The 23,350-nt window shown below is 39.9% G+C and overlaps 1 protein-coding gene across 1 annotated transcript; it reads left to right on the top strand.

Annotated features, from left to right (window-relative positions):
• The first annotated feature begins 65 nt into the window (after window positions 1–65).
• LOC149079584 (clotting factor C-like) lies at window positions 66–23,350 on the top strand. The gene is made up of 15 exons (XM_089240192.1): window positions 66–209; window positions 2,755–2,860; window positions 4,512–4,636; window positions 4,801–4,876; window positions 6,770–6,888; window positions 10,253–10,420; window positions 11,806–12,066; window positions 13,260–13,514; window positions 14,788–15,069; window positions 16,895–17,068; window positions 17,161–17,436; window positions 17,541–17,774; window positions 19,078–19,343; window positions 21,513–21,680; window positions 22,985–23,350. The coding sequence occupies exons 1-15, from the start codon at window positions 185–187 to the stop codon at window positions 23,321–23,323; spliced, it is 2,874 nt and encodes a 957-aa protein (XP_089096318.1). The 5' UTR covers window positions 66–184; the 3' UTR covers window positions 23,324–23,350.

Genomic DNA, 23,350 nt, shown 5'->3' with positions numbered 1-23,350 from the left:
TCGGATTTCCACCGAACGCTTCCAGAAAATTCGAGACAGAAGACAAAATGAGATGAGAAGATGCTTTCCTTCAAAACCGAGCACCAAACAGTATTATCACATCGTAGTTCACCATCGACAAAGTAATATTGTCATCGCGCTGCGTTTTTGTTCTTCTGCCACGTGTTTCACGTCGTCTGGGACCATGTTGAAGTCCAGCATAACCTCAGGTGATAGCTATTGCATTATATATATTATATTATATATTATATTATATATTATATATATATATATTGTTCCTGATCAATTTTGTTTGCAGCTTAAAAGTAGACGGCAGTGCAACCTGAAAACTTTCCAGCATGCATTTTGGCGATAATCGTGATGTTAAACGAGTAGTCAAAGGAGGGAAAATTCGCAGCCTCCACAGCTCCGGGCCAAGAAAGATGGGGTGGGGGGGGGGGGAACGTTCCTACTCTTAGTTCCTAGTTGTTCTGCTAGACCAGCGTTTTCCAAAGTGAGCAATATCGCCCTCTGTTGGGCGATGGAATGGTCCGGGGGGGGGGGGTGATAGAAACTACGAGTATAACATAGGACCCTATGGGTTCACTTGAGTCGGGGGGGGGGTTGATGGGAGAGAAAATTTTCTGGATAAGGGGCGATGTAACAAAAATGTGTTAGACTCTCGTTGTGAGGATCTAGGTTCGCTCCCCGTTAGCAACGCAACGGTGGTCGGCTGAAGTTCGTTCTCTACGGTTTTCCAACTTCGAGCCGGTCTTCCAATTCGAAGAAGTCTGACCAGACCAGAATCAACAATTTTTCTCTCGGGACTGGCCCTGACGGGCCATTAGTGGGCTTATTGGAAAAAGTCTGTCTGCAGCGAGCAGTGACCTGCGCTATGGCAGGTTTTTTTTTCACTTTCATTTCATTTCCCACTGACGAAAGGGGCTACGGTAGCTCCGAAACAGCTGTCTGGCGTTCATATTTTCAGCTAATATCGTTGGATTTTTTTGCGTTATGTCCCGGTTTTCATCAGGGTTTGTCCCGGTTTCCCGCACATGCTCAAGTCCAGCCCTGTTACCCGCCTCTCTGGGCTCGTCATCGCCGAAACAAGAGAGTTTTAAGGAGGTGAGATGTCTCGTTGTTACCGCTGAGAGGGTTAATAGCAGGGCGGACTTGGGCAGGTGCGAAGGGTGTGGCCGGACCGGGCCGCAAAACGGGATAAAAATGCTTTGATTCCATTTTGACTTTATTTATAACTTCATATGGCTTAAAACTCTATCCAAGACTGTCCTAATATTCAGACATTCAATACTCAAGCCTAGGGTTTTGAGAGACACCCCCCCCCCACTCCTTATGCCGGGAACGGGGGTGCAATTTGATCTGGTGTCCCCGGTGCTGGACCGTACGGGACGCTTAATTCTTCCTTTGATCAGTAATTCAAAATTACACAGTGGAGCTAAAATGCATGCTCAATCCGGCGGAAAGAGAGCGAGTCTGTAATATATATATAGTATAATATATATATATATATATATATATACGGGGTGATTATAAAAAAACTATCCCGACATATGGGCCCCTAACTATCATACCATTTACAGAAACTGAATGAAATTTTGGCATAAGGTATTTTGATGTATGCGCTCAAGAATGATATGGAAAACAACAGTGTCACTCTAACAGTTACGGTTACAGTGAGAAAATTTCGAAAATATCAAATGGCAACACCAAGTTTTTTGTATTGGAATGCGATCTCCATACTGAAAAACACTAAATAGCGTTGGAATGGCACCTGTAGCACGAAAATCCCCGGAGCTAGGCAAGGAAAAAGTAAAAAGGACTTTGCCGTGCACCAGAGCATTAATGTTCGTTTCATTCGTCACACCGTTTCTTCGGCTGAGATCCCAGCAGCCTGATTAGTCCTCCACAAGGTCATGTGGAAAATTTGTGAAACACAATAAAATGCTTTATTTTATGCTGCTTCTCTGTCCTTATTGGTTGTCCTCGCTTTTAGCCTATCTACCGCCGGTGATTTTCATGCTACAGTTGCCGTTCGAACGCTATTTAGGGTTTTTCACAATGGAGATCACATTCCAATACAAAAAACTTGGTGTTGCCATTTGATGTTTTCGAAATTTTCTCACTGTAACCGTAACTGTTAGAGTGACACTGTTGTTTTCCCATATCATTCTTGAGCGCATACATCAAAATACCTTATGCCAAAATTTCATTCAGTTTCTGTAAATGGTATGATAGTTAGGGGCCCATATGTCGGGATAGTTTTTTTATAATCACCCTGTATATATAATATATTATAGTTCTGGTGAATAAGCCTCCGAATTCAGCCTCCGTGAATAATCGGTTCTCTTCCCCCGACAGCCCTTTGCCTCTGATTCTCTGTATACAGATATTGTAGAGCAGTGGACCCTGTGGCACAATTTTTGCAAATGTTTGCAAATTTTTTTCGCTTCACTGGGCAGTAAGAACCCTACTTTCTACATTTATTACCGAAAGGGTTTTTTTTAATCATCATGAAAAGTAGTAGTTCGATAATCATTCTTGGGTGCCAATTTAAAGCAGACGGGCGCCCTGCTACCTACTACACTGGAAGAATAGCAAAACCAGTTTTAGAGGGCCGCAAAGCTATTTTTACACCGGGTCGCTAAACGCTTGGGCTCGTCCCTGATTAAGAGAATGCTGGCTCATATTTGGGACATTTATACTAAATGATACGATATTTTCAGTCGTTCTGCATGTTTTGTTTTTCACCCTCAGTTCTCTACGTAAGTGTTGTACTTTCACTGCAAGAAGTTTACTGTGATGACACATCCAGTCAATTGGTCACCTGTCCATGTGGAAGCAGCGGAAGAAACGTGACCGTGTAAGTGAAATCCTTTTTGTTTTATATATTAAATTATTATTTTCAGTTTTCAGTCTTTTTAATTAGCGGTGTGTGTGTTGCTGTGGAGGAATCCTGCCGTTGGTTGGCTTGGGGGGGGGGCTGTCTGGCCTGGCGCGGGCGGTTTTTGATGTCGTTGAATTTTCCACCGTAGAACACGTCTCCTGCGACGAATCAGTGTATATCTCCTAGGGGAGATAGAACTGGGGTCTCGGTTGGTCTGGTGGTGTGTGTTGCTGCGGAGCGCAAAAACTTTCTTTTTCCAAGTATTTCTGCTGTTATTATTTTTCACCTTAACCCTGATTCGGCATCCTTGCCGAAGCGGTGCTCCGCGCGGCCGTAAAAGTCGCAGATACCTAGAGCCGCCTTTTTATACGGTCCCCTTGTCCTACAACTTCCACTTGGAAATTTGTTGCCCTGCCCTGTATCTCCTGAGGCAAACAGTAAAAATTCCCTGTTTTTAACTACAATATTCGCTGAGATACTTGAATTCAAAAATCGGAGAAAATTTGCGAAATATCAGCAAACGCTAACACAGACAACTTTCCCCTCATTTATGTTGTTCTTCTCGTTTTTTTGAATTCGAATATCGCAGCAAATATTGCACTTAGGATTGTGGATTTTTTTTTTGCCTCAGGAGATACAGGGCAACAGCTTTCTAATTGGAAGTTGGAGGTCAGGAAGACCGTATAAAGATTTATATTTTTTATTTTGTTACACACTGTATTTCCACTCTTAAAACTGGGGCAGGGTAATTTTTGAACGCTTTTTTGAGCATTTTTTAAATTGGAATCATGTCTTTACCGCGGACGATTGATGAGATAAGGGCCGCATTAGCACTTACAAGAGACCTCTATGCTTAATATTATTCTCTGTGGGAAAGGCCTCAGGGTGCGGCCCTGCTCTCAGGCAATCTTACTGTGACTCGGACCTCATGTAACATTTTCCTGGTGGCCAATATAGAAAACTTTGAAGTAGGAAGGGGGTGCAAGACTCTTTTGAGATGCAAAAATTTGTGTTGCATAAGATACAGCGTGAAGAAACTGTAGTTTTCCCATGAATGCGCGAGAATAGGCTTTAAAGTACGTAACATACGTAACTTGACATCAGATGTGTGTGTGTGTGATTTCATGCTTTAAACTATGCAAATCAGAGATAGTCAGATTACTCAGACTCGTTTTTGTCAGAATGCTTCTGGTAAACGCCTGTTGGGTTGCGAACTCGCGGAATGTCCTCAGGTATACATGTCAGATTTCCGCAAAAAATGTTTTTGCGGATGACTGCAAAATTTTTTGCGAGTGAATGCAAAATTTTTCATTTGAATTTTTTTTGAGAGTGAATGCAAATTTTTTAATTGAACCTTTTTTCGCGAGTGAACGCAAAATTTTTCATCTGAAATTTTTTGCGAGTGAATGCAAAATTTGCGGAGGAATGAGATTTTTTTTTTTGGATGAACTGAAAATTTCTGTTCAAAAAAAATTTCCGCGATTGAATAATGATTCTAAACTTGATTTTCTTTTTTTTTTAACGATCAAAGTAAATTTCAGACTTGAAACATTTATTTTACGAATTTTGTATTTTTGACTCGCGAAAAAAATTTGCGTAACTCTAACTACGATCCTTTCTAATATAGCCCTAAGGAACTAGTTTCTGAAGAAAACCCATGCAGAATTTACGTTTATTGCAAATCCTGTGAAGATCGGTTACCGAAGTGTTCATCATGTTCTGAAGGATACACCGGATCATTTTGCAACAAAGGTATGTTTACTCATAATTTTTGAACACATTCAATAAATGAATGCTGTCATTCGTTTTGGAGACGGTCGATCAAATTACCGGAGTATGTGACGGGGAAGTGTATGATCCTTGTACTTCTTTTCCGTTGACTTGGGCGCATCAATGTTATTTCTTCTCTGATATAGGTTCAGTGGATGACTGTCCGTATATGAGAGTACCGAAATTTGCCTCCATGAGATGCATCACCAGCAACCGAGCAAAGTATGAACTCCTTATTCACAGTATCATGCAACTGAAAAATATACAATACAATACAATACAATACAAATACAACGCCACAACAGGCAAATTGCCCAACGAGGTGGCTGACTTAAGAACATCATGGATCCCCGAACCATTTTTCCCCGAGCCTACACCCCCTCCCCCCCCCCCGCGGAACCCCCAACGAATCGGTACATGCGGAAATGTGCGTGTAGTGCAACCTGACGCAAAGTTTGTTTCTGTGTAATGCTTGTTATGTGTAGTGCTGCCATCTGCCACCAGTTTTTCTAACTATGAGTGAAGTGTTATGATTGAATGATTTATCGTTGTAGGACTGTTGCTCTCTGTGGCGAGACTTTTTTTAACGGGGAGATCGGCTCGCATTTGCGCCTTGAAGCTGGGAACCCCAAATGAACAATTTATGTTGGTTTTTTGCGGACATTGTCGAGGGGGCTTGTTGCTTGGCGTCAAAAATCATAGCTGTTTGGTTGTAATTAACACTCTCCGCTGTCTTTTCATTAACTGTAGCCGTTTGGCGATCGATTTTAAAGGGATAAATTGTTCGCCAATTCATTGGAAAGATCAGCCAAGTTGATGCAAATCCCTTGTAATTTGGCAGAAAAAAAATTCAGGTTATAGCGTATGCGTTGATTGATCATATTTTATCTAAAATAAATCGGGGCATCGAAATAGTCACCGCAACCGTGTAGCGAATAGTCGACAATTATCATCGACGAACATCAAGTTAGGTTATGATTTGAAAGCTGTCATCTCTACAACCAAGCCAATGGAGAAAAAATTATTCACATAGGTAAAAATTGGGATTGGGAATAAAGAAAAACGATTAAAGTCGGCTACACGTGCAACTGCAAGCTTGACAAACATGCATGTTCGATTTATTTTTGCACATGCATGCTTGAGCCATCTTTATGAGAATTTCGCGCAAACATTATAATAGTTCAAGCGGTTCGAGGATTGAGCGAATTTTGATAATGCATGCTTGAACAAGCCCCGCGTTTGAGTAAGGGGCCGTTCAAGTATTACGTCATCAACAATGGGGAGGGGGTTTCCGATTTGCTGACTTTTGATGACAAGGGGGAGGGGGGGTTTGGATAATGCTTACGTCAGCAACCACCCTTTATGAAAATATGAGTTGGGATTCAGAGGGGCAGAGCTGATGACGAAATTTTGCTGACAAGGGGGGGTGGGGAGAGGGTCAGCGTTTTGCTGACTTTTGCTGATAAGGGGGGGGAGGGGGTCAAAAATGGCTAAAAATTTGCTTACGCAATACTTGAACGGCCTTAACCATGAGGGTAACCGTGTGAGTCTTCTCGTTTCAGTGAGCTCTGCTTGTGAGTGAGAGAGCAATTGAGCAAGTCAGTGAACAAATGAGTGAGCGAATGAGGAAGTCAGTGAAATGAGTGATTGAATGGGCAATGAAGCTAGTCAATGGGCAAATTAGAAAGTGAATGAGCATTATCACTTGGTCTCTCACTTACTCATTCGCTCACTCATTTGTTTATTCACTCACTTCTTCAACCCATGGGATCTTATACTAAACCCAAAGCTTCTATCGCCCTTTTGGACCCTTCCATTGTCCCCAGGGGAGATATTGGATACTTGGTTAACACTGGTATACACGCTGATTGATACATTGCACTTTTAATAAAACCGGTGAACATGGAAATCAATCCAATTAATTGACACCAATGTAGTGCCAATTCTTTTTTTATGAAGGGAGAAAAATATATCTTCCCTCCTCTCACAGTTTACAAAATGATGTCTTCAGTCGTATGTTCGTGAATATTCCTATTTTTGTTAAAATGATATATTGATATGAATATACAGCTGTGCAATGTTGTAATGTGTGTTCGGGTAATTATTTTTGTAAAGGCATTGCAGAAGCGAGTGCCTTCCTGGATATCACTTTGTGGAGACGGAGGCGAAGCAGCTGACTTTAACATGCTATGGTAGAGGCTGGGAACCGATGCCCAACTTCCCCGAATGCCAATGTGAGTCAGTCGCGTTAAAATACAGAATCTTGTATAAGTACAATTTAATTTCAAACTATCATAATCATGATTTTCCGTTATTTCTGTATATGTACATTTTCATTGGAAGGCAATTGAACCAAAGCAGACATATGCGCTAATGTCTATTCACTTCTCAAAGTCATGAGTCTTTATGAGATTATGTTTCTCTGCTATAATTTTTTTCGCACGAAATACTATTCAAGAATCAAAATTTAGAAATTAATGGTTCAAAATTTGAAGGTTGAAAGCGGTAAACACCGTAAGTGCCAAAATGGAAAATGTTGAAAAATAGGAAAATACTTTTTGCAGCCCGTAGTGACATTCATTCACATTAGCGGCCTCTTTATTTACAAACTCTTTTGAACTGCTTAGAGGATTACCACACGCACTTATCACGTTTACAACATCATAAAGCATTGTTCGTTTGACACTTTAACGTTGAAAATTGTGTCTGAATTTTTTGGCATTTACAGTGTTTGCCATTTTTACCCTTCATTTGTTATTCCTCTGAAAATTAACGTTTCCAGAAACGTTTTCGAGGCACTGGAACATTCTTAGAAATTCGGGACGTTTGGCAACCCTATGATTAGAGAAAAGATGATTTATGTTTTTGTATACCTGAGCTGGCCATATTTCCTCGAGTAAAATAGGGAAAATTGTGATATTGTCCTCTTTACGATCACGGACGTATTAATGCGTTCAAACACCAGTGGAATGAATTCGAACAAGTTCTCTGTGTTTTCTTTCCTCTCTCCTCACCATCGTGAAGCTTTATAGTAACCCTATCTATATACGGAAGTTGCTTTTTACTTTCCCTTCTTTGTTCTATACTGTTGTTAACGATTTTTTTCCACACATATAATGTATCCTTCTACTATATAACAGTATATTTCTTAATAAGAGTATACAGTCGAATCCCGCTATAACGAACGCCAAAAGACCGGAGGAATCACTTCGTTAAAACGAAATTTCCTTACGAAGGAATTCCAGGTTACCTAGCATTGTTCCTTTGTAAACTTATTTGGGGGATTAGAAAAGTGTTCGTTAAAACGAGATTTTCGCTATAACGGTATTCGTTAAAACGGGATTTGACTGTATTTCTACTATGTAAGAGTGAAAGAGAAAAGATCAAGTACGGTGAGAGGTGAAAAAAAGAGACTCTTTAAAAAACTCTCTTATATATCTACCTTATATATACTTTTCCTTTCTCCTTCCTTTCTCTAACATTCGGCTAGGTTAGGACGAGGTAACCAGATTTATCACCGATTCGTCAAATAGAGATAATCCAAATTTCTTGCCAAATGAAGTGGTTAAATACGAGAAATCGTTAATTATCGCCAAAATATGTGCCAAAGTTGAGCAAAGTTGTCAATGATCACTGAATTCACCGAAAAATTGTTAATGGCGGGAACTGACAGTACCTCCTAGAGATAACCGCACGGGTTGCCAAGTTCATCTGCAACGTCATTAAGACTACCTAGCAAATTTGCCACATTTTTAACCATATCATCCTATTTCGTTTCTTCTTATCTTGGCGTAGAATCTTCCTGGTTGATTCACAAACACTGCATGGTGATTGGATGTGGGGCATAGAAATCGCCACTTCTGAGTCCGATTGTTTCTTTCCCGATCAACAATGATACTGGCACGTGCAGCGGAATTTTTTTCACTGAATATTATGAGTGAGGATGGATTTTACTTGCTAACGTCACGAGCAGCGTGCGGAGAGGCATTTTGTCTCTACGAGGTGCTGGAACTGAAGCACTACTGCAAATTCCAGTGCATAAAAATGAATTTTTCGAATAAAAAAATTTTTCAACATGACAAATGTGTGAGACGAATATTCGTATTTCTTGTCATAATCACCATATTATACTGTATTTCGTAAGTTGGGAAAAAATGGGAGCATTTTCGTAAAAAAGAAGTCGAGATGTGCAAAATTACTTGAAAATTCAGAAAAAAAATACAGGTCATACGCTTACTTTTTACTACTATGTGACGTATGTAGTATTACTAATACTATTACCTACTTATACAACTGTTCAAAAATAACTGGAGCTCATGCAAAGGATTGAAATTCGTTCTAAATCAAGAGTGCACACCTGAACAACGGGCCGCATTTGGCTTGCTGGTCGAAAGGTGCTCTGGTAGAAAAGTATCAATTCACGCATCAAGGCTGACCATATTTCTTTCATAAAATATGGGGAATCACAAAATAAAAATGTCAAATTGTTGTCGATTAGAGCCAAAAAACTTGTAAAAGACAAGTAAATTGGCCGACTATCTTTAAAAGTTTTTAAAAATTACGAATGGTAGTAATTAGATGGTTACTGCAAGTTGCATTGAGTAAAAATGTAATTCGCTAAAAAAAACTTCTACGAAAACGTCTAAAAAACCCATGTTTGACAAATATATGAGATGAATATATTTATATGACAATAATTAATTACCATAGCGTAATAATTATCATAAAATAATCATAATATAATTTATGAGCATGGAAATAATCTTTATTTCAAAAAATTCAAAAAAGCCTCGTTGAAAATTAGGGGAAAAACGGGACATTTTGTATAGAAGTTGAAGTGGCATAACTACGGGAATGTGTGTGTGTATGTACCGTAAAATACATGTCATGGTGTTGCAGTACATATACAAGTTTCTGGCCCCACGAACGGCAGAAATACGGTATATGTGACCCGCGGACTGAAAATGTTGTGCACACTTAAAATCTGAAGGAATTGCTCGATTTACTAGTAATCTAGCTGATTTCATCGACACCGAAATGGAGCAGTCAGTCTACTATCACCAAAAATTGTCAATAAATTCCATTAACTAATTTTTTTCTTCTTCAATTACTGTACGTTTAGATAGATATAATAAACCTGTTGTATATATACAGGGATTTTCTGAACTCCACCGATAAAATGAGAGGCAACAAATATATACCAACAATTTCCAGTGGAACGTAAAGTCGCAAATGACTTTTATTTTCAGCGCATGTTAACAAGGAGTTTAAGCTACCGGTGCAAATAAAGGAAGGGGAAAAAAGGTTTTTTAAAGTAACTCACAGGGAGTGAGGGGAAAAAGTGCCCCCCCCGCACACACACACACACACACACACACACATTATTCCGTTAGAGAAAAATTTCCTTATTGTTTCTCATAGTGTGTGCAAGGTTGCCATATTTTGGCGATTTCTGAAGGGTGGAGGGGGATGCGAGCCTGGGTTCCATTCCACTAGTTTTGACGTGTTATCGACCCTCGCATTGTAGTGGCAGTTCTGGGAACCCTGTATACTTCGATAATTCAGTTACTGATTGCGTAATCTTTATTATTGCAAAAGCTGGTGGTTTTTGTGATCTGTATGTCACCAACGGTTCTTACAACTGCACGACTGGCAAGAACGGAACTATTTGCGACATCAGATGTACCAATCAACCCCAAAGACGGTACACGTGTCACGCCGATAGATCTTGGAGTCCATCGTTACCTGATTGCGTCCGACGAAAAGGTAATCTAATTGTCGATTCATTGAACACAAATCAATGGATCGACTTACATATGTTCTTCTGATTGATTACAAATTATTAATTTATTGCATCTACTGAGTATACGAGTGGTGTTGAGTACGAGGTTTTCTTTTGTGTTCAAAATATGTTTACGTATATTGTGTGTAGGTTCGAGCACAGGTCTTTCTTGAAGTCAGCAGAACCTATAACAAATCTTTAATTAACCATTTTTACGCAATAATTTCTGTTGAATAATTGGATTCAAGGCAGCAGCGAGAGCAAGGGACTTGTGGGTCTGGTTCCCAAAATGTGAGAAAATGGCTGAAAAGGGGGGGGGGGGGGAGATAGCCAAATCTATTGTTCAATCACTTCGCCCCCCCCCCCCCGCCAATTGCAAGTGGTTCCTACTCCGAACGAAATTTCTGGCTACGGGCATGATTGGATGTTCGCTATTATTTATTTGATTATTGCAAGATAGGCGAGTTTCTTCATATCGCGTAGTTTCCAAGTATTTTTAGACGTGGTGGGGGAATGCCTGAGAAACTCCAGAATTCATTCAGAAATCAAAATATTCTAAGTAAATTTCGTGCCGAGCACCGATGATCTATGATGTCAACTGATGACCTCTGGGGACAGTCAGATAGTAGTGCACATAGCAGATAGATAAATAGAACACCTAATCTATAAATATGAGTTCAGTTGCAGCCCATTAAATATGTATAGCACTTCCATGCTTGATAAAAGTAAGTTATCTCTCTCTCAGTCACCAATATGCTTTTGAATGGGATGAGGACGCTTTTCTGATAAGAATTGTCACTAAGAATTGAAGATTTTGAAAAGAACAATTCCTTGAAGATCTCAATGCTAATTTCCGAGTTCCAAAGAATTTCAAAGCCTTAGGGCCGTCGTAACGGTATCGCGGGCTACTGGTCAAAGTGACATTCTGAGGCCCCCATACGTGGCTGAGTACAACTGCCTACCAATTAACATACTTACTCTCGAAAATTATGGTGTCTGATCTATTTATCACGGAGTCCCTATGCAACTGCAGCCCTCGGGCCGTGCTTGAGTAGACCTAGGAACTAAGATGACTGTGTATAGCCTCTAATATCCACGCAAGGCTGCAACTGTGAACAGAAATTCAATCTGTCTCCTGGGGCAAGTATTCATTTTAGCAACCGGGTTATCGGACCACCACTTAGTTATACTCTCCTCTGTATCCACGGATAAACATGAAAAAATGTTGAAAAATCTTATTTTTAAAAAAAATTTAGTACTTATTTACGGCATTTGCTTGAACTTCATACCCTGGACAAATATGAAGAGAAAATACAGTATGTTCAAGGGTATGAAGTTCATCTCAACTCATGACCCCATACACTTACAGCGCAAACGTCACCGAGATCCCGAAGACAATGTCGCGATCCCGGCTCCATTGAGAATGGTTTCAGAGCTGATTCAGGCGTCAAGCCATCGTCGGCACCAAAGTATTTCCCAGAAGGATCGTCCGTAGTCTTCTCGTGCAACGACGGATTCGTCATGGAAGGTCTGAGTCTGCTCACGTGCTCGCGGAGTGGACGATGGACACCAAGCCTACCCCAGTGCAAAAGAATGGTAGCCACGGTGACTTCTCCAGCAACAACAGAAGGTATTCTGTTATTAAATTATTTCTTTCACTGTTAATCGGTTTGAAAGCGAGATATATCTAACATTAGTTAAAGCAATGGAATTTGATCATACTTTTGTGGTTTTATTGGTCGTCTTCGGCGCAAGACTTCAAGTGGCTCGTTGTGAGGATTCAGGAGTCATTCAGAATGGGATGAGACATTATCCATAGTACCTTTCGGAGGAAATTTCTAACAGAGGTGAATTCATGAATTTTACCGCCAGTAGGGATGTACAATTTTTGCCGTCCTTCCCCAATTCAACTCATTTTGTTGATCACTCATTCCTCTAATTTGCTGCCTTGCAATATATAGTCCGTTTTGCCACCTTCCCCCCCCCCCGCCCTTGTTAATACGTCTCTAAGTCACTTTTTGGTCATTTACAGGCTGTAGGTCACTCTTTAGGTCACTCACATGCTTACATTGATCATTTGTGTCGCACCGCGATCATTTCTGCACACGAGGGCTAATTTTAGACCGGGACCTACAATTCATTGCCGATTCGGAACGGCAGGCTTGTTTTTTATACTAATCGAGAGGTTGGTGCGCTAACTCCTCAATGGGGGGGACTCCCTGCGGTCATGTCGCCGTTTTTGTTTTTTGTACCCCTGTGTCAGGAAAGTTTTCTGACAAGAACGAACCGGGTATCGAACTCGCAACACCTCTACACATCCTTTGTTACTTTAGGCAAGTATCTTATCGATATTGGCTACCGCACCCACCACATGCTTACAAATTCTCTAGGTCACTCATTCGTCCCTCGCTCCCTATGCAGAGTTGGATTTATGGTTTTACCGCAAATTTTTCCGCCTTTGTCCCATACTCCCAATTTTCTTGGCCACTCAATCCTAAAAGTTACTGCACCTCCAAACTTACCGCACTCAGATATAATAGACTGCTTTAGTTCCTCTCCCCCCCCCCCCTTCCCGTGAAAACACCTCCGAGTTCGTGGCAAGGACCAAAGAAACCCGACACGAGTATCTGCCTGCAGTCAAAATAGAATACTCCTGTCGAAGTGATTACAAGATCAGACGCAGAATCCTGATGGTATCCGCAGAATTTCTGTGCTTGTGTGTTATAGTGTTGCTTGAATTCCTGTGTATAGTGTTGCTTCTCTCAGTTTTTTCACGGTGTATATGTTTTCAATAGGATGTGGCGTATTTCTCTCTACTTACAGTACCAACGACAGAAAGACCCAGAGGTCAATGCCATGATCCTGGCTTCACTGAGAATGGGTTGAGGATGGATTCAAATGGCCAGCCAACGTCAACGCCCCAGAATTTCCCGGAAGGAGCGTCTATTGTCTTCTCGTGTATGGAAGGTTTCATCCTGGAAGGTCTCAGTTTGCTCACGTGCTTACAAGATGGACAATGGTCACAAAACCTACCACAGTGCAAAGAAGTGACCTCGGTAACCATTCCACCATCGGAAGGTAGTCATTCAATCCGTTTCGGTTTTAAAATGAACTAAAAAAACCCCCAGAAAAATGGTACTTGCAAGATTCCCAAGAAAGTCATGGAAAATGATATAAATTATTTGGTAAAAGTCAGGGAAATTTTAAAGGGGAAAAACTGAAACTTGAAAAACATTTGAAGTCTTGGGTCAAGGAAATTTTGAGCATTGCTTGGGGAAAGGGAGGGAAATTTTGGAAAAGTTCTGGCCAAAGAAAATTAGGGCAGTTTTTTAGTTCTGGTCAGGGAAAGTCAGGACATATTTTTCAGTTCTGGTAAGGATAGTTCTGGCCAAAGAAAGTTAGGGCAGTTTTTTAGTTCTGGTCAGGGAAAGTCAGGACAATTTTTCATATCTGAAAAATTGTCCAGAACCTTACCAGAACTACTTCTGGTTTTTTTTTTACCTTTCCCCAATTTTTCGTTTTTTTTGGTAAGGGTAGTTCTGGCCAAAGAACATCAAGGAAAATTTTGAGTTTTTATTAGGAAAAGTCAGGAAAATTTTGGGTTTTGATGGAAAATCAGGGAAAATTTTGGGTTCTGATGGAAAATCAGGGAAAATTTTGGGTTTTGATGGAAAATCAGGGAAAATTTTGGGTTTTGATGGAAAATCAGGGAAATTTTAATTTTTATAGTCAGGGAAAGTCAGGTGAGCTTTTGAGTTTTGGTCACAGAAAATTTGAGCTTTCGTCACGGAAAATCAAGGAAATAATCAAGTAGCTTTTGCTGAGAGCCCTCTGACATGTTTTATCTCAATACCTAAGGGGTGACCATATTTCATCGAGAGAAAAAAACGAAAAATCAAGATGTTGTTCATGGGAAGGTTGTCACCGGTCCATGTTGACAAAAATGTCAATTATTGCTGGAAACGCCTTGCAGAAAAACTTTCGCGAATTTAGGATAGTTTCGCGATTACCCGAAAAATATACGAGATAAATATTTATAATTTTCAAAACACTCGTATATAATTATTACATGTTACGCAAATTGTCTCTATCTGTGATTTCGGTCAAGATTGCGAAAAAATATTCTTCATTAAGAAAAACGGGACGTTTTCATTTAAAAATTCACATCAGAACCAAAAATAAGAAGGAACTACAGTAATTTCCCCGTAAAATATGTATCGTAATATGATTTATCATACGTCACCATATTATGGCCATTCCGGTGACACTTATTTTGAGTTTGCCATTGTCTGATTTTGTTGCACAGAAATGTAAATTTTCACATGATTGAGACACTTCAAGGTATTCTTAGGAATTTTAGCTTATGGACTTGAAGCGCCATCCACAGAAATTCCCGGAAGGCGATGTCCTGATCCTGGCTTCATTGAGAATGGTTTGAGATCGAATTCAGATGACGTACCATCTTTGACACCTCAGTATTTTCCCGAAGGAGCGTCCATAGTCTTCTCGTGCATGGAGGGATTCATCCTGGAAGGTACGAGTTTGCTGACGTGCTTACAGGGTGGACGATGGTCGCAACACCTACCACAGTGCAAGAGAATGATCCCCTCAGAAACCACTCCGACACCAGAAGGTATTCCTTTCAGTATTTATCGATTTGAAAGTGTGGCGATGGCGTGAACAATTTTGAATAATTTTCAAGTTTTCATCAGAGCCGCCCTTAGGGGTGTGTGACAGGTGCAGTCGCATCGGACCTCGCGGTTTGAAGTGAAAATATCAAAAATTCATTTTTTTTTTAGCAAGTAAGGTGTTTGAGCTTCAACTGATTTGATTCTAGAATTTTCATGAATTCTGAAATTATTTCTCTCAATAATTCTGGAATTATTTATTTCATCAATTTTGAAAAAAAAAAAATCTTTCATCAATCCTGGAACTATTTCTCTCACTAATGTTGAATTTCTATCAATTCTGGAATTACTTTTCTCATTAAATCTGAATTTTTTTTTTCACTAATTCTGAGATTTTTTCCTTCATTTTTAATTCTGGGATTTTTTTTTCTTCCTTATTTTATTTTATTTAGTTTTTATTTATTTTGAATTTTCCTGAATTCCGGGATTTTTTTCTCTCATTTATTTTGAATTATCTTTTCAATTTTCTGGGACTTTCTCTTTCATTAATTCCTAATTTTCATCAATCAAAACTGGAATATTTTTTCTATCATTTTAATTCTGGAATTTTTTTCTTTCATTAATTCTGAATTTATATCTATTACGGAATTATTTTTCTCATTGATTAGGAATTTTCATAAAGTTTTCTCTCATTCATTTTAAATTTTCATCAATTCTGGAATTTTTTCCTTTGATTAATTCTGAATTTTTTTCTTTGATTAATTCTGAATTTTTTTCTTTGATTAATTCTGAATTTTCATTGGTGAGCAGATATTTGACAGCATTCCTGTACATCTGTGATAATACATAAATCTTTGTAGCCGCCGACAAAGCTCCTCCCCGACAAAATATATTAAATTTCGGCTAAGAAGCCCCCGTAGTTATTTTTGCCATTTGAATTTTTCGATTTTTTTTTTGCGGTAACCGCAACCGCTACAGCTGCAGCAGTTGTTTTTCTTTTCATTCTCCAGCGCATACTCAGAAACACATTTCATTCGCGTTAAGCCGGGTTTTCCTAGGAATAGGTTTGTTGCGCAGCGTGAACCGAATTAGACTATTTCGCGCCGACAGAAACGAGTTGCATAATCACGCTACGCGTTTGTGTTTTCCTAGCGAGGCGCATCAGATCAGGGCGGCTATATAGAGTATAAAAAAAAAAGTCCGCCGACCACGAGATGAATTTTCGCTGCGTCATGTCACGTCACGTCGGATGATTTTATTCAATTTTTTTTTTGGTAAAACGATTGCACATCGAGAAAAGTTCATCAGTGACTGAGCTTTCACGATTAGCATGCCCTTCTAGGATAAAATAGAATCGTTTCACGTGACATGACGTGCCGTAGCCAAATCTCATCTCGTGGTAGGAGGACTGTATATGGCTTTGGCATCAGCTACTCTGTCGTCTGCATGCTCCGGTTTGAAGGGAAGGGAAGGGAAATAAAACACACAAGCGTGAAGAGAATATCGGCAAAACCGCGACGCACGACGCATTTGACTCCTCCAGAAGGAGTCAGCCAATAACGCCCAACGTAAAGCGCTGTCGTGAGCCGTATTGCCCTCTGTAGGAAAACAGTCATACTGCTTTTCTTATTGATAAGTGGATGGCGTGTCGCGCTGGGCGAAACCTGCTCCTAGGAAAACCCAGCTTTAGTTAATTTTTGCTGCCGCTAGGGACTCACACATCGGCAAAGTTATATTATGATCACTTTGTATAAAATAAATCATGTTACGATAGTAGTTTTTTTTTTTTTTTGTGAATACTCGCTTAACATCTGTAATATTACATTGCAGATACCGGTAATTTCTGTGAACTGTTGTTCATCATCGACGGTTCCTACAACTGCACAGTCAATAAAAATCTGAAAATTTGTGACATCAGATGCACGAATATACCCAAAAGACGATATACATGTGACCGCGATAATTCCTGGAGCCCACCATTGCCCGATTGCGTTCGACAGAAAGGTAAATATCAGACCTACTAAAAGCAGTCTTAAAAAAAGTGCACTATGTAGTCCTTTTATAGACTTTTCGCTTATAAACATGAACGTTTCCAGCACCAACAGAAAGTCCCATGAGACGATGTTTTGATCCTGGCTTCATTGAGAACGGTTTCAGAGCTGATTCAGACGGCCAGCCATCGTTGACAGCCCAGTATTTTCCGGAAGGAGCAGCCGTAGTCTTCTCGTGCAACGAAGAATTCAGCCTGGAAGGTATCAGTTTGCTCACGTGCTTACAGAGTGGTGAATGGTCACCAAACCTACCCCAATGCAAGAGAAAGATGACCCAAGTGACATCTGTAGCTCCAGAAGATACTTCTTTCACCGTTTCAGGTGGACAACTTTTATAAAAAGTGACGTAATTTCGTGATCACAAATGTTATTCGCCGCATTAATCTCTCCCTTATGCAATTTGTCTTGATATTTTTTCCACACAGAACTCAAGGTTCATCGTTGTGTCGATCCAGGAGTCATCGAGAACGGGATGAGACGCATCCAGTACCCTTCAAATGAAAGTTCCGGACAAGGACTAAACGAGTCTGCCGCGTATCCACCTGGAGTGATAATCAAATACACTTGTCAAATTGGTTTCCACCTAATGGGACAGAATACATTGGTCTGTTTGGAAACGGGGGAGTGGAACAGTGAAGTTCTACCTGTGTGCAACGAAGGTAATGGAAAATCCAAGCACGTAATCACTGCACTTCTTTATGAGTGTATTTGCTTAGGAATACGTACAGTAGGTGGGTTCAGAAAGTACTCCCTAACTTCGAAATGGTATAACTTGGAAACAGTGATAGATAGAAAGATGAACAAGTACTTCATTCATAACCCTAAGGCTGCGGAAATTTTTTTTTAATTTGCCTTTGTGAAAGATAGGTGGCACTCAAACGAATAAGTTTCAAATTCCGTGAAACTAATCTAAGATTCGAAAATATTGCACGCTGGTTTCTGATTCTGCAAGTCGACGATGTTGCTGATTGGTTAAAATTCTAAATTTCAATTTTTTTTTTTTAACCGATCCATAATGACACCGACTCGCAGAATCCGAAACCAGCGCGTAGTATGTTGAAGCGAGTAAAGTGAAATGATTTAATATTTGTACCTTTGAAAACCGGCTACACCCCGCTTCCCATCTCAGAGAGATATCGAAGCGTCTCCGAAGGATGGGGTATCTGGAAAGTTTTATTATAAACAACAGAACATTGTCTCCTCAAACACAAATTCAACAAAAAATAAAATACATTAAAAACAATCGTCTACCGTTGTAGGTCTGTTGCTCTCTGTAGTGCGTCGATGTCTCTACTGCGATGGATGCGTATGACTCACATATGAGGCCTTCAAGCTGATACAGCGTTTGAGAGCTTGAAATAACATGGCTGTGGGCCATCTATCCACTGTGGTGGTCGAGTGGTCATAGTGACGGGGCGTTCGAACTCCACTGGCGCCACAGTGATGGTCGGTTGAAGTCGATTTTCTGTAATTCTTAACTTAGAGACTCGAATACGACCTGATCTCTTCGTTAAAAAGTCTCTTCACAGAGAGCAACGAGAGCAACAGGCCTACAACGGTACGAATATTCAATCATTACACTTCAGTTATGAAACATAGATGGAAGCACTAAAAAATCAGACAAAACACTATATACGCACTCAGACTGTTAGGTACACATGTTCCAGCCTCTACCACGAAGCGGTGCTGGAAGAGATCACGGCAACAAGATAAGTCCCGCGGCAGAGTTCTAACATTCATTCATTATGGCGCCATCTATTAAGTTAAACTTAGATCATTTATTCAACTTATGACACCGGTTTACACACTTAAAAAATTCCAGTCCATTAAATAACCACTTGTGTCGTCTTTCTTTCCATCAATCTTTTCCACTTTCCAAGTTATGTCATTTCCAAGTTAAGGGGAGGGGGTCCTTTCTGAAACATCTCGTATTTATATAGTAGGAATTTTTATCCCCTGTAGGATGTGGCGTAATGTTTGACGATGATGTCTATCGTATAACTAACAAGAAGTTATTACATAAAGAATGGCCTTGGCAAGTGAGACTAGCCGAAAAGCGGAACGATGGACCCGTCTTTTACTGCGATGGTGTGCTTATCAACAGAAGGACTGTTTTAACGGTTGCACATTGTCTGGAAGACAGGAAGCTGAGCAGCACCGTCTTATTCTTTGGGAAGAATAACTACTCCGTGGGAAATCCCAACACTGCTTATATTAAGACCCGGAAGGTAATTTTCATCCAGTTCATACATTTTTTCCGTTCAGAATTCTGTATGATTCCGTATGTGTGTCATGCACTTATACCGAGGTATGTCGAGATTGATGTCTTCTCTCCACTTGCAAGATATACAGAAAACCTCTTATACACAGGGTGGGCAAAAAGTCCGTAGAAACTTTAAAAATTCATAAAAACCGGAAAAACAACCGAAATAAAAAAGCGGTTTGCAGGGTTAGCATCGCTAGGTCACGGGAATTTTTTTAAGACAGGAAAAAAAACTAAAAAGAGCCGATAGGTGGTGCTGACGTACACAAGTCAAAGAAAAGATACGCAAATAACGAATAAAATGCCTCCTAATCGTTTATTACAGCAGCGTGTGTTCCACATGACCACCACCACAGTGCATAACACATTGCAGGCGAGTCACAAATCTAACAACGGCAGAGTGCAGCAGGTCTACATACACGGTTTACAACGGTGAACTGGGTGTGGATTGGGAGTGCGCATGTTCTTATAGCCGTCTCATTTGCATATTTCCACCTAACTCACTCGTACCAGCACCACCTATCTGCGGTTTTTTGAGTTTTTCCTCTCTTAAAAAAATTCCCGTGGCCTAACGATGCTAACCCTGCAAACCGCTTGTTATTTTGATTACTTTTCCGGTTTTTATTCATTTTTAAAGTTTCTACGGACTTTTTGCCCACCCTGTATATACAGAGATGCTGGTGTCTTTGTTTTTAAGAAAAAGGCATCGCTGCCTCTACGGGGGACTCGAATTCCCACCTTCTCGTATGCGGCACGAGTGCGCTACCCTTACGCAATAGAAGCAGATAGAATACCTCTTCCTTAAAGCGTATACATGCTGAACGACACCACGCGATGGACGACACTAGCAATCAGCTAATGGCTCTGAAAATTTAATTTTATTATTTAATTAAATTAGTTTTAATGTAATTCGTTAATCACATCAAGGCCGCCAGTTGGCGACATACATGTAGAGAAAGACGACACTATAGAGGCTTTGTACCGTAGAGGCAGAGATTAATTTTTCTTTCCAAAAAATAAAAAAAAATCAGTATCTCTATAGATATATAGCCATTTTTCTGGTTACATTACAGTCCCTTGTATTAGCAAGTAAAGACGCCACCTTTCTCTGTGCTCTGGAACTCTCCGATTATTTAAGTGATCCGCGGCATATAATTACAGATCACTTGAGTGATGCGTGGCACAGTTCCAGAGCACTTAATCGGCCCGGACACATTTCCAGATCACTTGGATCCGTGAAAAATTTAGAGATCATCACTAAAGTGACTCTGTAGGGCACTTATCAATAGGGGGAATGTTACTTCAAGTGCCCACAAACTATCGAAAGGTTTTCTCGTTTTCGGCTAACCGAGTAAGATGCCATTAAGAATATTTCACATTTCCATAAAGGGCGGTTGATGACGTAAGCATTATCCAAATCCCCTCCCCCCTTGCCATCAAAAGTCAGCAAATCGGAAACCCCCTTCTCCCCCCCCCATCGATTATGACATAATACTTGAACGGCCCCTTAACACAATCTTACTTATGTTTTGTTCGGGACGACGAATTTTTCAGTACAGTTTCGGTTTCGGTATCTGTGCGAATTATAATTAATTAGCATCGTTTTTAGCGACATCTATTTTTTATTTTAACCACTACTTTCTAATTTTATACGCATGAATTTTGGCAATATATTTTTTCCCTTTCTATACGTACATATGTATATTTTAATTTGAAAAATCAATTTCTGAATAATTCAGGGAATATTTTATTATTTTGATTAGTTGTGCACTTACTTATGAAATAATCAGATATATGAAAATATCAGTTAATATGATGTTACTCGATCTGCATCAATAACCATTAAAACAAGGGTAATGGACCACTTCCTTTTTTTTTTTTCCCCCAAACGTTTCGCGGACTACATTAGTGATCTGCAAGTGCGAGGCAAATCACTGAAGTGATCAATAACTAGGCAAGGCCCACTTAAAAGGGGGGCCTAAATTCAAATTCTTTCACATTGATGGCTAGCTACGGCCCTGTGCCGCTGGTCATTTCGTTCTTCTTTTTAAATGAATTTCTGTCCTTTGAAATATTTTTCTTTTCTGTTTGCATGTATCCCTATTTAATTTTTAATTTCATTTTTGTTCAAAAGCCCGTGCAGTTTAAAGTCCATCCCGAATATAATCGGATAACACGGGACTACGATCTGGCCGTCATCAGGTTCGCTCCGCAGTTGAAACTCAGTGGAGGCGTGTATCCAGTATGCCTGCCGACTAGTCAGAGTACCAGAAAGAATCTGGCTCCAGGACAAATCGGCATCGTAAGTTGGGGGAATAAGCCATTTATTCCCGTTGTCTCTTGTCTCTAATACAGTCAAACTCGGTTGTAACGATATAACTCGGATATAACATCAATGATTGGCGGTCCGGACTGATTCCGATAAAGAAAACTGTTAATGAGCCTTCCTTATGAAATGTATTTTTATTGAAATTATTCTAACTATACCTCGGATATAACGACAAATTTTTCCGTTAATTTTGTTTCCGTTTCTCTCACACAATCACGTTTTCGTATAAAATTCTTAAGATTAGGGCTGATCAAATTCAGGGAGGAAAAAAATTTCATATCTAACGTGTTCCGACTTGCTCACTGACATGACCACTATATGGGACGTTTCCGTGTGTGTTTTGCTCTTCCGGACTTTTTGCTTTAAAAAAATGTCCTGTTTTTTTCAGTGGAAAGCTTGCTTTAATTCCCAATCTTTACTAGAATCAGGAATGAAGATGATTTGAATAATTCATAAATTGTGCTATAAGGAATATGACTTTTATGTAATACATATTTGCCGACTTTCATTTTTTTCCCGTGATTTCAGCAGACTTGCTGTAACAAAGTGAGCAACCTGGTGAGTGAATGACAAAGTGAGAAACCTAGTGAGTACGTGACCTAGGAAGTAAGTGTAATCGTTCACTTGCGCTCACTAGATCGATCATTCATTCACTCACTCAATCATTCATTCACTCAAGTAAAACAGTTTTCGGTGAATTGTTAGTCGGTTATTTTTTCTAGCGATGAATTCTCCTTGCGCTGAATTGCATGGCGGTGAATTATTGTCGATGATTCCGGACAAGCTAATACACATAAAAAAATCTGTAATACATAAAATAGATGGCAGCACTTCCGCTCGCGTTGAACGCAGTGTCTGAAATTAGAAATGGTGACAATGAGAGAGAGAAAAGTGTTTGTGTATTAGAATATGTTAGGGTTGTTTCCGTTACTTCTGTGCATTTGGGAATTTATTACTGAAATAACAAAGGTATAGTTCAGTCAATTTCAGTTACTGCCTTCTACGGAAGTGCTGCCATCTACTGAGCTATGTTGAGAAAAAAATTGGAATGTTTTTCTTTATTTTTTATGTGTCACAGAACACAGATTACATTATATGTAATAGTTTAAAAAATATAAATTTTTTCAGTCGTGTCATTTGTGTGAAAACCCTGTATTTTATCTAATTAGAAATACATTGACTCTTACTCTATCAGTTACGTTCATGCTGCTGCCGCCTGGTGGGAAAAGTGTTGCATTTTAAGTATGAATTCACATTAACATTTGTTCCGAACATAGGTTTCAGGATGGGACTTCGATCCAAACACGCCGCCTTCGGACGTTGTGATGATGTCTCCGATTCCGGTGGTATCGACACCCGTCTGCCGAGAGGTGTTCGACCTGAAGGGTATCGCCATAACGCCAAACATGTTCTGCGCGGGCGACGAAGATTGGGACGTGGCCACTTGCAGTGTTGTTAGCGGAGGACCGATGGTCTTTTCCGATGAGATCACCAAGCGATGGACAGTTGAAGGCATCACAAGCTTCACCGACGGAGAAGAATGCGGTCAACCGATGACGTACTCAGTGTACACCAAAGTTGCGAATTTGATGAGATGGATAAGAGCTGTCATGTAAAAACGAAATAAAGAACCTTTTATGATA

The sequence above is a fragment of the Pholcus phalangioides genome, unplaced genomic scaffold (assembly GCF_987345545.1).
Source record: "Pholcus phalangioides strain wild (caught in Gottingen) unplaced genomic scaffold, Ppha-v1.0 ptg000012l_1, whole genome shotgun sequence".
In the NCBI taxonomy this organism is placed as follows: domain Eukaryota; kingdom Metazoa; phylum Arthropoda; class Arachnida; order Araneae; family Pholcidae; genus Pholcus; species Pholcus phalangioides.
Note: the sequence above shows the minus strand (reverse complement) of the source record. Positions and strands in the feature narration are given on the sequence as shown.

What these genes read in the sequence shown, in the direction of transcription:
- LOC149079584 (XM_089240192.1), top strand. Translation starts at nt 185, where the DNA reads ATGTTGAAGTCCAGCATAACCTCAG. An exon ending in ATCACCAGCAACCGAGCAAA is followed by an intron (nt 4,877 to 6,769) that starts GTATGAACTCCT and finishes ATTTTTGTAAAG; the next exon opens with GCATTGCAGAAGCGAGTGCC. An exon ending in AACCATTCCACCATCGGAAG is followed by an intron (nt 13,515 to 14,787) that starts GTAGTCATTCAA and finishes AGGTATTCTTAG; the next exon opens with GAATTTTAGCTTATGGACTT.